Here is a 12,420-nt window from a genome sequence, read left to right on the forward strand (position 1 = left end):
TAAGTCTTACTTTCTGCCAGGTTTCTCGTGGTACATAAACTGCTTATAATGCCTTGGAGGCTCTTTCAGTCAGAAGTGAGACTATCATAGGTCTTTATTTTTCTGTAATCAGCAATTTTTGATTGTTGTTTATGCATGAACTGTTAGCAATGTTAGCATATACAAACTGAATATAAACCTACTGAACAAACGATTAGCTGCAGCACATCTTCATAGAGTATTCTGCACAGATCTACACAACTGAGGTGGGCGGCAGCCTTCAAAGCAGGAGGAAACACTTACGTCTCAGCCAGTCCAGACAGGTATTTATCAGCCACCCTGCGGATGCGCTTGTGGATGTGGTTGAAGTTGACCAGCAGGAACTGGGCATGGCGTTCCAGCTCTTCCTCGTGGGACTTTGTCTTAGACTGGAGGCGGAAAGGAGAAGCGCAGAACAAAAGGGATGAATTAAGAAAGACAAGTGAGGGATAGGGATTTGGTAGTGCTACAAGAGACATTAAAACTATCCACAACCATACAGTGGTGATTTATACTTTTATACTCTTTGTGCTTTCCTGTACTCACCTTCTCCGCCATCATCAGAAGAAAGACCTCAAAGACCTTATCACCCACAGAAATGACACACTGCATCATCCCTGCAATCAAAGAGGAATACATGCTCACATCAGTCAGTTTTTGTTTTCGCACTGAACAGAATTAATCAGTGATTCCGATTAAGATCTGGTCACCAACCAGCCATTAATGTGGCATAAATTATTTACTGAGGGCCCACCTGATTTGTCCTTCTGGATGGCTCTGTCTTCAAAGTATCGGAACATGACCTGGAAGCGATCAGAGTCTTGAGAGCGTAGCATCCTGGAGGGCGTTGAAAGAAAACATTATTAGTCAGTAAACTCTCCCAGGTCTGCTTCCTCTCGTGGATGTGCTCAGATCTCATAGGGCTAAAGGTTGGCCACTCAAAGAAAAATGCTAGATAGTCCTGGACCATTTCATGGGTTGAAAGAGGATTCCCGCTATGCTAAACAATCAAAATGCTAAGCTTAATAATGGATTAACAATCTATAACCTCAGTTTAATAATGGATTCATGTGACAACGCGAACGTTTGCCGATAACACACGCCGTCCGATAATTAACAACGTTACTATAGCCTGCCTGAGTAGATTGGGCCCCCCCTCTTACCTCATGTACTCCAGCCGGTAGACGGACAGCAGGTAGGTGGACATGGCAAAGTCCAGCTTGTTAATGAGGGCGGCCGACTCGGCCTGAGGGTCCAGCAGGTTGATGATGGTGCTCCTCAGTTCATTCAGCTCCGCCTGAAGAGATGAAGGAAAGACGGGAAGAGGAGAACAGAGAGGTCACCTGAGTAGGTCACATGGGTTTATCACAGAGCCATCTTTTTATGTGCGTGGAGACAGTAGTGGGACAAACGGCTGATGATGTGGTGGTTTTGCCTGTGGCTGCAGTCTGCTGTGACTATGACTGAATATTGAACAATCATTAACAAACCAAGTCACCTAAAATTGACAGTTCCTTGGATATGTATTCTGGAAAACAATCTATTATGGTTTGTAACAGTGCACCACCATAATGAAGGCATGCAGAAATGGGGGGGTCATATTACCTGGGTGACGGTGTCATTCTTGAGGGCGGAGTTGTACTGCAGCTCAGAGCGAAGGGGCTCACCACTGGGGAAGGTGAGGAGCGGAGACTTGGTGGCGATCTCACACACACCCTCATACCACTCCTCTGGCCACAGCCCTGCACATACAAACACACACATAAGACACACACACACTTTGGTCTCAACTAATTCAACCCCTTAAACTGAAAATGCCTGTAAAGGATTCAGATTACAGCGACAGTTGAAATGAGTATTATATGCGTATCACACTGCTCACCAGAGCCCTCCACTGCAAAGCCCATGACAACGGAGTAGAGCCAGAAATCTCTGAAGAGCTTCTGGAGCCTCGGCTTGGCCTCTTTGATCGGTGGCAAACGCCTGGTCAGCTGCAGAAATCACACAAACACTTATATATTTAGATGGATGTTCACGAACATGATACTTCTCAATAATGGACATCTATGACCTCTATGAAATATTATGACACTGTGCGTTCCCATACCACTGCGATGACTGGAATAAGGACGCCAAGGTTCCCAGCACTGCTGGATGCCTTTGAAGACAAAAACAAAAACATTGCTCAGTCTGTTTTTTTTTTCCATTCATCTTCACGTGACAAAACAAGAGTGAAAGTGAGAGGAAATGGAGAGATACAGCAGGGAGATGAAAGGAAACATCAAAGCTAATGAACAACTGAACCGAGAAAGCTACAGGAGGAGCTAGAGAGAGAAAAAAAAGCGAGAGATCACAGAGACAGCTAAAGGGATAAAACGATAGAACAAACTGAGAAGAAAACAGAGAGCAGGATATTAAGGGAGATGTTTACAGGACTGCAGATCACTAAATATAATTTTCCAATACTCAAAAGAACTGCCACTGTGACACACTGCAGTACATTTCACAATAAGTGCAGTGTGTTGCTATGATGAGTGTACTGTGAGTTGTGTGTGTGTGTGTGTGTGTGTGGCGGGGCCCACCTTGAGTGCGGGGCCCTTCTCGCTGGACCTCTCGCTGGCCCTCTTGCCCTCCAGGCCCAGCTGCACAAACAGCTCCAGCAGGTTCACCAGCAGATCGTCCACCATCTGCTCGGTCTGCAGGTTGGCCGCGATGTTAGCCAGCGCGTTGATCACCGCCAGGGAGCAGTGCCTGTATGCCGTACACACAACGCCGACACGTTTGAGACTCACAGAAAACAAGTCACCAACACACAGAAGTGTAACACACACACACACACACACACACACTCACATATAGCCACATTTCTGGCATGCAGGCATGTGTGGACGCACACAAAATAAGAAAAAATAAGCCATCAACAGCTTTAGTTTCTTCAAGACCATATAGAGGCATCTAAAGGAAGGACTACACAGCTCTATACCATCCTATCCCTAGGATGCTGCTGGGACGTGAAGGGAAACGCACCTGTATCCATGGTCTTTGTAGTCTTTGGTGGAATAGACCATGGAGCTGGCTTTCACACTGATCTGCTGGAACAGGTTCCACACCTCTTGGTAGATGTATTGCTGGTGGTGGAAAGGAGGGGAAGAGGAAGATGGACACAAGACCAAACGTTAGGAATGCACACACTACTTGGAAAGAGTTGATATATAGAACACGAACACCTAAACCACAAGGATATAGTACACAACACCGACCGATAAAGTGTATATTTCTGGTTATATGCCAAATATATGAAAGAATGTGTGTTATAGGCCCTTATGAACGCTGCTGCGTGCAAGCAAGATATTTTCTTTGTTGTCTAGGTGTAGCATTTACTAAATTACTACTACATTGTATTGTATTTCAACCTACTCTTGCCTTCAAATAATAATCCCCCATTTTATATATAGATGCATATTTGAATGCCAAATACAGTTAAACAATAAAGCTCTTATTGCTGCTTATATACATGTCAATTTAACAAGATGCTCTAATTTAGCACAAGCATATCTCTGTTATCCTCTATTCACTAGACAGGGCGGTAAACCACAGAACTAAATTCACAGATACTGCTTCACACCCTATCAGTGTATAACCACCACATCCACAAACAAGACAGCACATTTTCTCGAAACAGAATTTCTTGCTCATTTTCTCAAGTCATGCGGCGGAAATATTATACACTGCTATGTGGTATGTCTTGTTTCTGGGTAATCCAGTATCCAACCAAAGTCAATCCATGTCATTGTCTTTACTTATGTTAGCGAACCAGTCTGCAAACCAGCCAGCATACTAGTCCGTCATGAGCATGACATGTGTCAGGAGTGTACACGTATAGATGGGTCTTGAGTCTCATATTTCCAGGGATTACCATACAGCCAGGATAATAGTGCCCTTATATGCGTGTGTTTGTTTGTTTGACTAAGCAAGTGAATGGGAAAGTGTTAAGTTTCACATTTCTTGTGATAACACAGTATCCGATTTAGTTTCTGATAAGCAAATGTGTGTGTGTGTGTGTGTGTTTGAGTGACAGTGTGTGTGTGTAGAGTGACAGTGTGTGTGTGTGTGTGTGTTTGAGTGTGTGAGTGACAGTGTGTGTGTGGGTGTGTGAGTATAAGTGAATGACAGTGTGTGTGTGTGTGTGTGTGTGTGTGTGTTTAGTCTCACGTTTCCGGTGATGACCATGCAGCCCAGCTGGTCCACGATGAGCACGTCGAGCTGGGAGGGCGGCTGGCAGAACTTCTGTTGCAGGATCTGCAGGATGGGCTCCATCACCCGCGGCGACTCCCTGAGCGCCACGGCGATGTGGCCAAGCGCACGGATGGTGTGGTCTGGGATCAGGTGAGCTTCCCTGAGAAACACACCATCATCATCATCATCATCATCACTATGAACCATGACACCACCATCACCTTCTTTACCAAACTCTCCACACCTCCATGTTGGTGGACAAAGAGCATGTTTGGCAGAGGCCTCTGTGGAGAAGGGCCTGCTGGAACACTTTCAGTAGCTCTACAGTACAAAGTAGGAGGTCATGCATTGATGGTGGTAGAGAGCCCGTCCTGTCCTGTTCTAACTTCTGACTGGTGACTTTGACTAGTCACAAATTAAGTTTTGCATGGAAAGGAGACGCTTCGCCATGCGCTGCTGGACATGGATAGCTGAGGCCAGTGGAGGGGCAGGACTTACTTGTCGTTTTCCTGGGAGATGTAAAGACGATTAGACAAGCTGGCTAGGAAGGCCTCCACAATCACAGAGTCCATGGTCAATCCTGACTTCAGAGATCTAAAGGAAAGAAACCGGAAGGGTTAATAACAGCATTTTACCTTGCAGACCTTACCAATTAATCTGCTCATTAAAGGACTAATGCTTCTGGATGCATGGCTGCAGATGAAAGTGATGCCATTTCCTTTACCTGCAGATGTTGTCTATGGAGATATCTCTGAGCTGCTCATACATGGTGGGCTGGCTCTTCTTGTGGTGGTGGACGTTGAATGTGGACACGGCGTGCTCGTTGGTGACGTGGATTTTGATCTCTCCAGTTCCTTTGGAGGAGAAATATACAATAACGTATACATCATAATATGCATTTGACTAGTTAATGTCACATTTGTCTCTCTGAGAGAATGCAATCACCGCTGCATATATAGATATATAGGGTATACTGTAGAAATACAGTAGAAATACTGGCTTAGATTAATGAATTGTTGCAATGATCTTCTGATCTGGGTGAGCAGGTGTGACTCACACACCTGTTGTGTACTGGCTGTGGTACTTGTAGAGTTTGACCAGCACTGGAGAAGGGACCACCAGGAAGTCCCTGAGAGAGGTGGTGACGGAGTGGGCCACCACCGGGAAGCGCTCACACAGACGACCCAGACCCTGGGCAAACAAATCGAACGGTTTTACAATCACGGCTTAGTTTCCCAGACTTTCAACTTAAGCAAACATCATAAGAACGAGCCGCGATCTAGGCCAAATCAAACCACTGCTAACAAGAACAAGCCGAGATCTAGGCTAAATCAAACCACTGTTCTTTGTGAGTATATATACATATATTTATTTATATAAAGTGTGTGTGTACGCATGCAAATCTGCCAGAGAAACGGAAGTCCACCTGTAGACAGCAGATGAGAAGGGGCATGTGGGCGATGATCACTTTGCTGGAGGTCTTGGACTGCAGTTTCTCCGACAGTTTGGTGCACAGGTTCTCAGCTCCTAGAGAGAGGGCGGAGGAGGGTAGTGTTAGAGACCATCAGCCAATTGGCCCTGGAGGACCTGTGGAGGGAGAGGGGGGTCAAAGCGTGACTTCTCACCTTGCTCCTCGGTTACGGCCCACACCATGAGGTCCACACAGGCGGCGTTGGCTTGGCAGCGCAGCTTGAGCGGGCTGAGCTCGCTGTGCAGGTACTCCACGTCATGGAGGATCCGCTGCAGCTCCGACTGGCTGCTGCTGAACTGCTCCAGCACAAAGTCATGCACCTCCTTCACAAACGACGTGGGCAGGTCTGAGCCCAGAACGAGAGAAGAGTGAGTGAGTGACCGTGTGAGTGACAGTGTGCGTGTGAGTGTGTGACAGTGTGTGTGTGAAGAGCCGGAGACAGCGAAGGGTGGAGAGTCATTGGTGAGAGAGGGAGAGAGACAGCGAAGGGTGGAGAGTTATTAAAAGGTGAGAGAGGGAGTGAGACAGTGAAGGGTGGAGAGTTATTAAAAGGTGAAAGAGGGAGAGAGACAGCGAAGGGTGGAGAGTTATTAAAAGGTGAGAGAGGGAACGAGACAGCGAAGGGTGGAGAGTTATTTAAAGGTGAGAGAGGGAGAGAGACAGCGAAGGGTGGAGAGTTATTAAAAGGTGAGAGAGGGAGAGAGACAGCGAAGGGTGGAGAGTTATTTAAAGGTGAGAGAGGGAGTGAGACAGCGAAGGGTGGAGAGTTATTAAAAGGTGAGAGAGAGGGAGAGAGACAGCGAAGGGTGGAGAGTTATTTAAAGGTGAGAGAGGGAGTGAGACAGCGAAGGGTGGAGAGTTATTAAAAAGTGAGAGGGAGAGAGACAGCGAAGGGTGGAGAGTTATTAAAAGGTGAAAGAGGGAGAGAGACAGCGAAGGGTGGAGAGTTATCAAAAGGTGAAAGAGGGAGAGAGACAGCAAAGGGTGGAGAGTTATTAAAAGGTGAAAGAGGGAGAGAGACAGCGAAGGGTGGAGAGTTATTAAAAGGTGAAAGAGGGAGAGAGACAGCGAAGGGTGGAGAGTTATTAAAAGGTGAAAGAGGGAGAGAGACAGCGAAGGGTGGAGAGTTATTTAAAGGTGAGAGAGGGAGTGAGACAGCGAAGGGTGGAGAGTTATTAAAAAGTGAGAGGGAGAGAGACAGCGAAGGGTGGAGAGTTATTAAAAGGTGAAAGAGGGAGAGAGACAGCGAAGGGTGGAGAGTTATCAAAAGGTGAAAGAGGGAGAGAGACAGCAAAGGGTGGAGAGTTATTAAAAGGTGAAAGAGGGAGAGAGACAGCAAAGGGTGGAGAGTTATTAAAAGGTGAAAGAGGGAGAGAGACAGCGAAGGGTGGAGAGTTATTAAAAGGTGAAAGAGGGAGAGAGACAGCGAAGGGTGGAGAGTTATTTAAAGGTGAGAGAGGGAGTGAGACAGCGAAGGGTGGAGAGTTATTAAAAAGTGAGAGGGAGAGAGACAGCGAAGGGTGGAGAGTTATTAAAAGGTGAAAGAGGGAGAGAGACAGCGAAGGGTGGAGAGTTATCAAAAGGTGAAAGAGGGAGAGAGACAGCAAAGGGTGGAGAGTTATTAAAAGGTGAAAGAGGGAGAGAGACAGCAAAGGGTGGAGAGTTATTAAAAGGTGAAAGAGGGAGAGAGACAGCGAAGGGTGGAGAGTTATTAAAAGGTGAAAGAGGGAGTGAGACAGTGAGAAACATTTGCATGCTGGTTGCAGAACTATGACTGACAACAAAATAATACATCATTGGCTCATCACTTTGTTAGGTTTACCAGTAAAAACCTCATAAATATATTGAATATGTTCAATGTAAAAACTAATCCTTACCTTTCATGTAGTAGAGTGAGTCCCTTAGCATCTTAAATATGGCCACGTACAGTGGATCACTGAAGGTTTTGTAGTACAGATAAATGCCAGGATTATCCTAGAATAACAACATTCAAGTTATAAGCCAAAATAGATGTATAGTTGATTTGAAAGTACAACAAAAAAAAACAATCTTCCTCTGCATTAGTGAGCTCTCCCCACAAACAAACACCCGCACACACCTCCTTAACCTCTGCTAACGCAGCGTCCAGCGTCTTGAGGAAGGACTCGGCCACAAACTTCTCCACCATGGCCAGCAGCCTCCTGAGGACCTCTAGGGGGACGCTGAACTCACGGCCGTAGCCGGAGAAGAGCAGGGACACGGAGAAGCTGGAACTGATGGTGGAGAAGTAGTAGTCTGGATCCACAGCACTCCCGTCGGGCAGGTAGGAACCTATGGGACACAGGGGGCGTAAGAGGGAGAGAGAGAGAGAGAGAGGGAGAGAAAGAGTGGGGAAGAGAGAGGGAGAGAGATGGGTTAAGGATAATGAGAGAGAAAGACCATGGAGACAGGGGAATGGAATAACATCAGGAAAATGTTTAAATATGTGAAGCACTGCCAAAGAGTGCGGAGTTAAGACTTGGGTTACTGTTTTGGCCTGTGCATAGGCTCAGTATTTGGTTCAATTTAGGTGTCTCAATGTTTTAGTTGGGATATGTAGTCCATCTAGTACTTTAAAGGCAATGCTTAAACCCAACAGTTTTCATTTTCAAAAGAACATTTGTGGATGTGTGAAATACTACCTGTCACTCCAGAAAGTCTAGTTAGTGCATAATTAGTGCAAAGTGGGTTGGAGGATGCAACTCCAGAAAGCGTAGTTAGTGCATGTTTGCATAAGGAGAAGGTTGGAGGATGCAACAGGAGCACAGGACTGCACTCGCTCACCTTCAAAGTATTGGGCAGAGGGGTCAGCTGGGGAGCCCGGGGGCAGCGGCCCACGCTCTGGACTGGCCTGAAAAACACACAGACCCACGAATAGGCTGAAATACACCCTCACAGCATAGCTGCTCTGCATATGCACACACTAAGTTAATTGAAGATCTATCCCATAGTGCAATATGCCACCATGCTTCTTACCATGACTGCAAAAACAAAATGGGTTTCACATCTGAAGCAGTTCAGTTTTTTATTTCACCTCCTAAGGTAGGTCATCAGCCTATTTCCCTCACTGATGCTTCATTGCGGTAAGTTTGAGAGACATCCTAAAGACATGCTCCCCCTGGTGGCGAAAGCATGCACTGCTGCACTCATCACCTGCTGTGAGATGCTGGAGCTGCCGCTGGTCTTGCGGCGCATGGTGTCGCTCTGGCAGGCGGTGAGCAGCGAGCTGGGCAGGATGGAACGGAAGTCGTGGAAGGAGCGCCGACGTACCACCTCTGCCTCCTCACCCAGGAGGGGCTGTGGGCACCCCCGTGGGAACAGCTTGGACAGCAGCGGCTCCTCCGTGTTGCTGTAGCGACCGAATGCCCGCACCACTCCCAGCAAGGATGGCACTGTGTACCTGCACAGGTTTTCTGGAAGAGGGAGGAGTTTTTTTTGTATTATTGTAAGCTATGATCAGATACCAAACTGTACGCTAAATGTTCACTCTCATGCACTGTGTTTTTACAAGGGAAAAAAAGTCCTTCTGATAAAATGAACATTGAATTCAACTGAAAGCCACGCTGAAAGTTTATAGTTATTATCACATAATCAATGTAATAATAATAATGACGTTTATTTGGGATATATTATCAAGAAATAATATGAACAAAACATAATCAATATACAGTGCCTGACAAAAGTCTTGTCACCTATCCAAGTTGTAGGCACAACAGATGATAACTTGACTTGTAGTTGATCAATTGGAATCAGAAATGGCTTCTATGAAAGGCGAAGGCCTTTAGATTATGCTTATTATACCAACATAAAGTTGTGTATCATTAATTGAGTTTTATCATGTAATAAGGACAGACAGGTCAGATTGGGTTTGGACAAAAGTCTCGTCGCATACACAAAAATATTTTTTTTAATTTTTAATTTTACTTTGATAACACAAAAATGCTACAATAACATCAGAGCATAAAGTCATGGTGCCTTGGAAAAAACAAATAATATTGTGTATGACTCCAATGAGCTTGGAGGACTGCATCCATATATCTCTGCAATTACTCAAATAACTAATTGATGAAGTATGGAATAGCAAAGAAAGCAGTCTTGCAGGACTGGTTTCATCTTCCAAGCCTCCTCCTTCATCCTACTTCAGACATGCTCAATAATGTTCTTGTCTGGTGATGGGCTGGCCAATCCCGGAGCACCTTGACTTTCTTTGGTTTCAGGAACTTTGATGTGGAGGCTGAAGTATGAGAAGGAGCGTCATCCTGCTGAAGAATTTACATTCTCTTGTGGTTTGGGATGTAATAGGCAGCAATAATCTCTTGATACTTCAGGCTGTTGATGTTGCCATCCACTCTGCACACCCATACTGGTTGTAACCCCAAACCATTTTTTTGCCAAAACGATAGACAGTGGAAAAGTGTCAGAAGGTTGATTTTTTTTCTGATGAATCATCCATTAAACTGCATTACGATCGCTACGAATACTGCAGAAGACCTGTTGGAACACGCATGGACCCAAGATTCACCCAGAAAACAGTCAAGTTTGGTGGAGGAAAAATCATGGTTTGTATGGGGGTGTGCAAAAGATCTGCAGAGAGGATGGCAACATCAGCAGCCTGAAATATCAAGGGATTCTTGATGGCGATTACATTCCAAACCACAGGAGACGGCAAATTCTTCAGCAGGATGGCGCTTCTTCTCATATTTCGGCCTCCACATCAAAGTGGATGCAGTATGGATGCAGTCCTCCAAGCTCATCTGAGTTATATATGATATTGTTTTTTTCCCCCAGGGCACCATGACTTTATGCTCTGATGCTATTGTAGCATTCTTGTGTTATCAAAGTAAAATTCAAAATTAAAAAAAATATTTTTGTGTATGCGACAAGACTTTTGTCCAAACCCAATCTGACCTGTCTGTCCTTATTACATGATAAAACTCAATTAATGATACACAACTTTATGTTGGTATAATAAGCATAATCTAGAGGCCTTTGCCTTTCATATGAGCCATTTCTGATTCCAATTGATCAACTACAAGTCAAGTTATTATCTGTTGTTCCTACAATTTGGATAAGTGACATGACTTTTGTCAGGCATTGTACTGCCAATTTGCAAGGAATATTGCAATTGCAAACAAAATGGTTAGATTTGACTCAAAACAAGTGATTCAGATACATCATGGTATTAAAAACACAGTTATCTCTCAGCAGTTAGAGGTTTAACTGTGGACGTATGCAGACCTTTATCCTGATCCTCCGGGTTGTGGCATGCATCCAGCAGAACCTGCACGAGGTTCATCACCGCCTCTAAAATCTGCTCCCACACAAACATCCTCAGTATTAACATTTTCAATGTCAGGTACTATTATTTTTATTATCATCCTCTTCCTCGTTCAATTACAAAAAGAGGAAAATTAGGGTTTCAAGTTACAGAAAGTAAGGAGAGATCTCTTTAACCATAAAAAAATTGTGACACACACACACACACACACACACGTTGACTAACCTGTGACCTCAGAGCCTCATCCTGTTGAGCCACGTCTGAGAGCAGGGTGACTAGACAGAAGCAGAAGTTCTCTGCCCCTGGGAGGGTTTCTGATGCAGAGAAAACTGAGCTTAAGACATGTTTAGACACATAAAAACAGTAATAATGTTGGTTGTTAATGATCAATAGCATACATCACCCCTGAATCTACGAACATCATGGGGTATATTTTATTTTCAAATCCACAATTATTACTAAAAATTAATCTCTTCTTTAGACATTGTGGGCTGATGTGATGACCAAGCTTGAAAACTGCAAGATGCACTTCACACTTTGGCCAGGCGGAACTTTACACTCTCCCTTGACCAGATAACCGTGTTAAATATATAAATAGAAAAAAAAATGTCATTACCCCTCCCCTTCCTCTCCGAGTTCTCGTCAATCCATTGCACCCTCGGTATTCCTCTCAGCAGACCCAGGAGGTACGGAACAATGGCTTCTTTGTGCTAAAGTGAGAAATGCCACAAACAACTGTTTACACTGTATGTTTATAATCAGGAGATCAGATCTATGGCCCACTGCCAGCTTTACAATATCGTCACAGGGGGCCTAAGCCCTTATGTCACTCATCTTAACCAATGACCCCCTTCTCTTGTTGTCCAAAATGATCTACAACAGCTTCCAGTATAACCCTCACTGGTATTCTGTAGTTCTGCGGTCATAAGTAGTTTGGACATAGGCCTGTGGAGAGCATGCAGAGGCAGGTACCTGTAATTCCGACTCCACCAGGAAAACCCCCAGAGCAATGACTGCATCTCTCCTCCTCTCGTCCAGCTGATACACACCACGCACGTCCACTGGGCACATGCATTGCAGTTTTTGCACCTGCAACAACACACACACACACACACACACACACAGAGTTAATTGTGTACATGCACATGTGTATGGCAAGCACACAGACATGTATGCATGTTCAAAACTTCAATCACACGGGTGCCAAAACAACATGGTTGCAGATTGAGGTTACATAGGTCGGTGCCTCTTTGTTCTTTTCACTTAAATGAATGTTGATGGGATCCAGTGAACACAACTGCACTACCTTTTTGCTTTATTAGTTTACAAGCAATGGCCGTTTTTCTCCAAACCTCCCTTTTACTGCACTCACTTGCCCCGATTTAAACAGAGTGTGTAT

The 12,420-nt window shown here is 44.9% G+C and overlaps 1 protein-coding gene across 2 annotated transcripts in view; it reads right to left on the reverse strand.

Moving 5' to 3' along the window:
* pi4kaa (phosphatidylinositol 4-kinase, catalytic, alpha a) overlaps positions 1–12,420 on the reverse strand; it is a 36,528-nt gene that overhangs the window by 22,488 nt on the left and 1,620 nt on the right. For both annotated transcript variants that reach the window (XM_080834240.1, XM_080834239.1), the window contains exons 2-24: positions 11,994–12,110; positions 11,638–11,731; positions 11,247–11,335; positions 10,982–11,054; positions 8,897–9,156; positions 8,528–8,594; positions 7,824–8,035; positions 7,603–7,699; positions 5,880–6,071; positions 5,681–5,781; positions 5,316–5,445; positions 4,979–5,108; positions 4,753–4,848; positions 4,231–4,414; positions 3,046–3,146; positions 2,601–2,769; positions 2,126–2,176; positions 1,901–2,009; positions 1,624–1,760; positions 1,182–1,315; positions 773–855; positions 565–635; positions 283–407 (exon numbers count right to left, since the gene is read on the reverse strand). In XM_080834240.1, coding sequence (XP_080690366.1) covers positions 283–407; positions 565–635; positions 773–855; positions 1,182–1,315; positions 1,624–1,760; positions 1,901–2,009; positions 2,126–2,176; positions 2,601–2,769; positions 3,046–3,146; positions 4,231–4,414; positions 4,753–4,848; positions 4,979–5,108; positions 5,316–5,445; positions 5,681–5,781; positions 5,880–6,071; positions 7,603–7,699; positions 7,824–8,035; positions 8,528–8,594; positions 8,897–9,156; positions 10,982–11,054; positions 11,247–11,335; positions 11,638–11,731; positions 11,994–12,110 — 2,822 coding nt within the window. The remainder of the gene's footprint in view (positions 1–282; positions 408–564; positions 636–772; positions 856–1,181; positions 1,316–1,623; positions 1,761–1,900; positions 2,010–2,125; positions 2,177–2,600; positions 2,770–3,045; positions 3,147–4,230; positions 4,415–4,752; positions 4,849–4,978; positions 5,109–5,315; positions 5,446–5,680; positions 5,782–5,879; positions 6,072–7,602; positions 7,700–7,823; positions 8,036–8,527; positions 8,595–8,896; positions 9,157–10,981; positions 11,055–11,246; positions 11,336–11,637; positions 11,732–11,993; positions 12,111–12,420) is intronic.

Source organism: Sprattus sprattus (genome assembly GCF_963457725.1).
Source record: "Sprattus sprattus genome assembly, chromosome: 3".
Taxonomy (NCBI): Eukaryota; Metazoa; Chordata; class Actinopteri; order Clupeiformes; family Clupeidae; genus Sprattus; species Sprattus sprattus.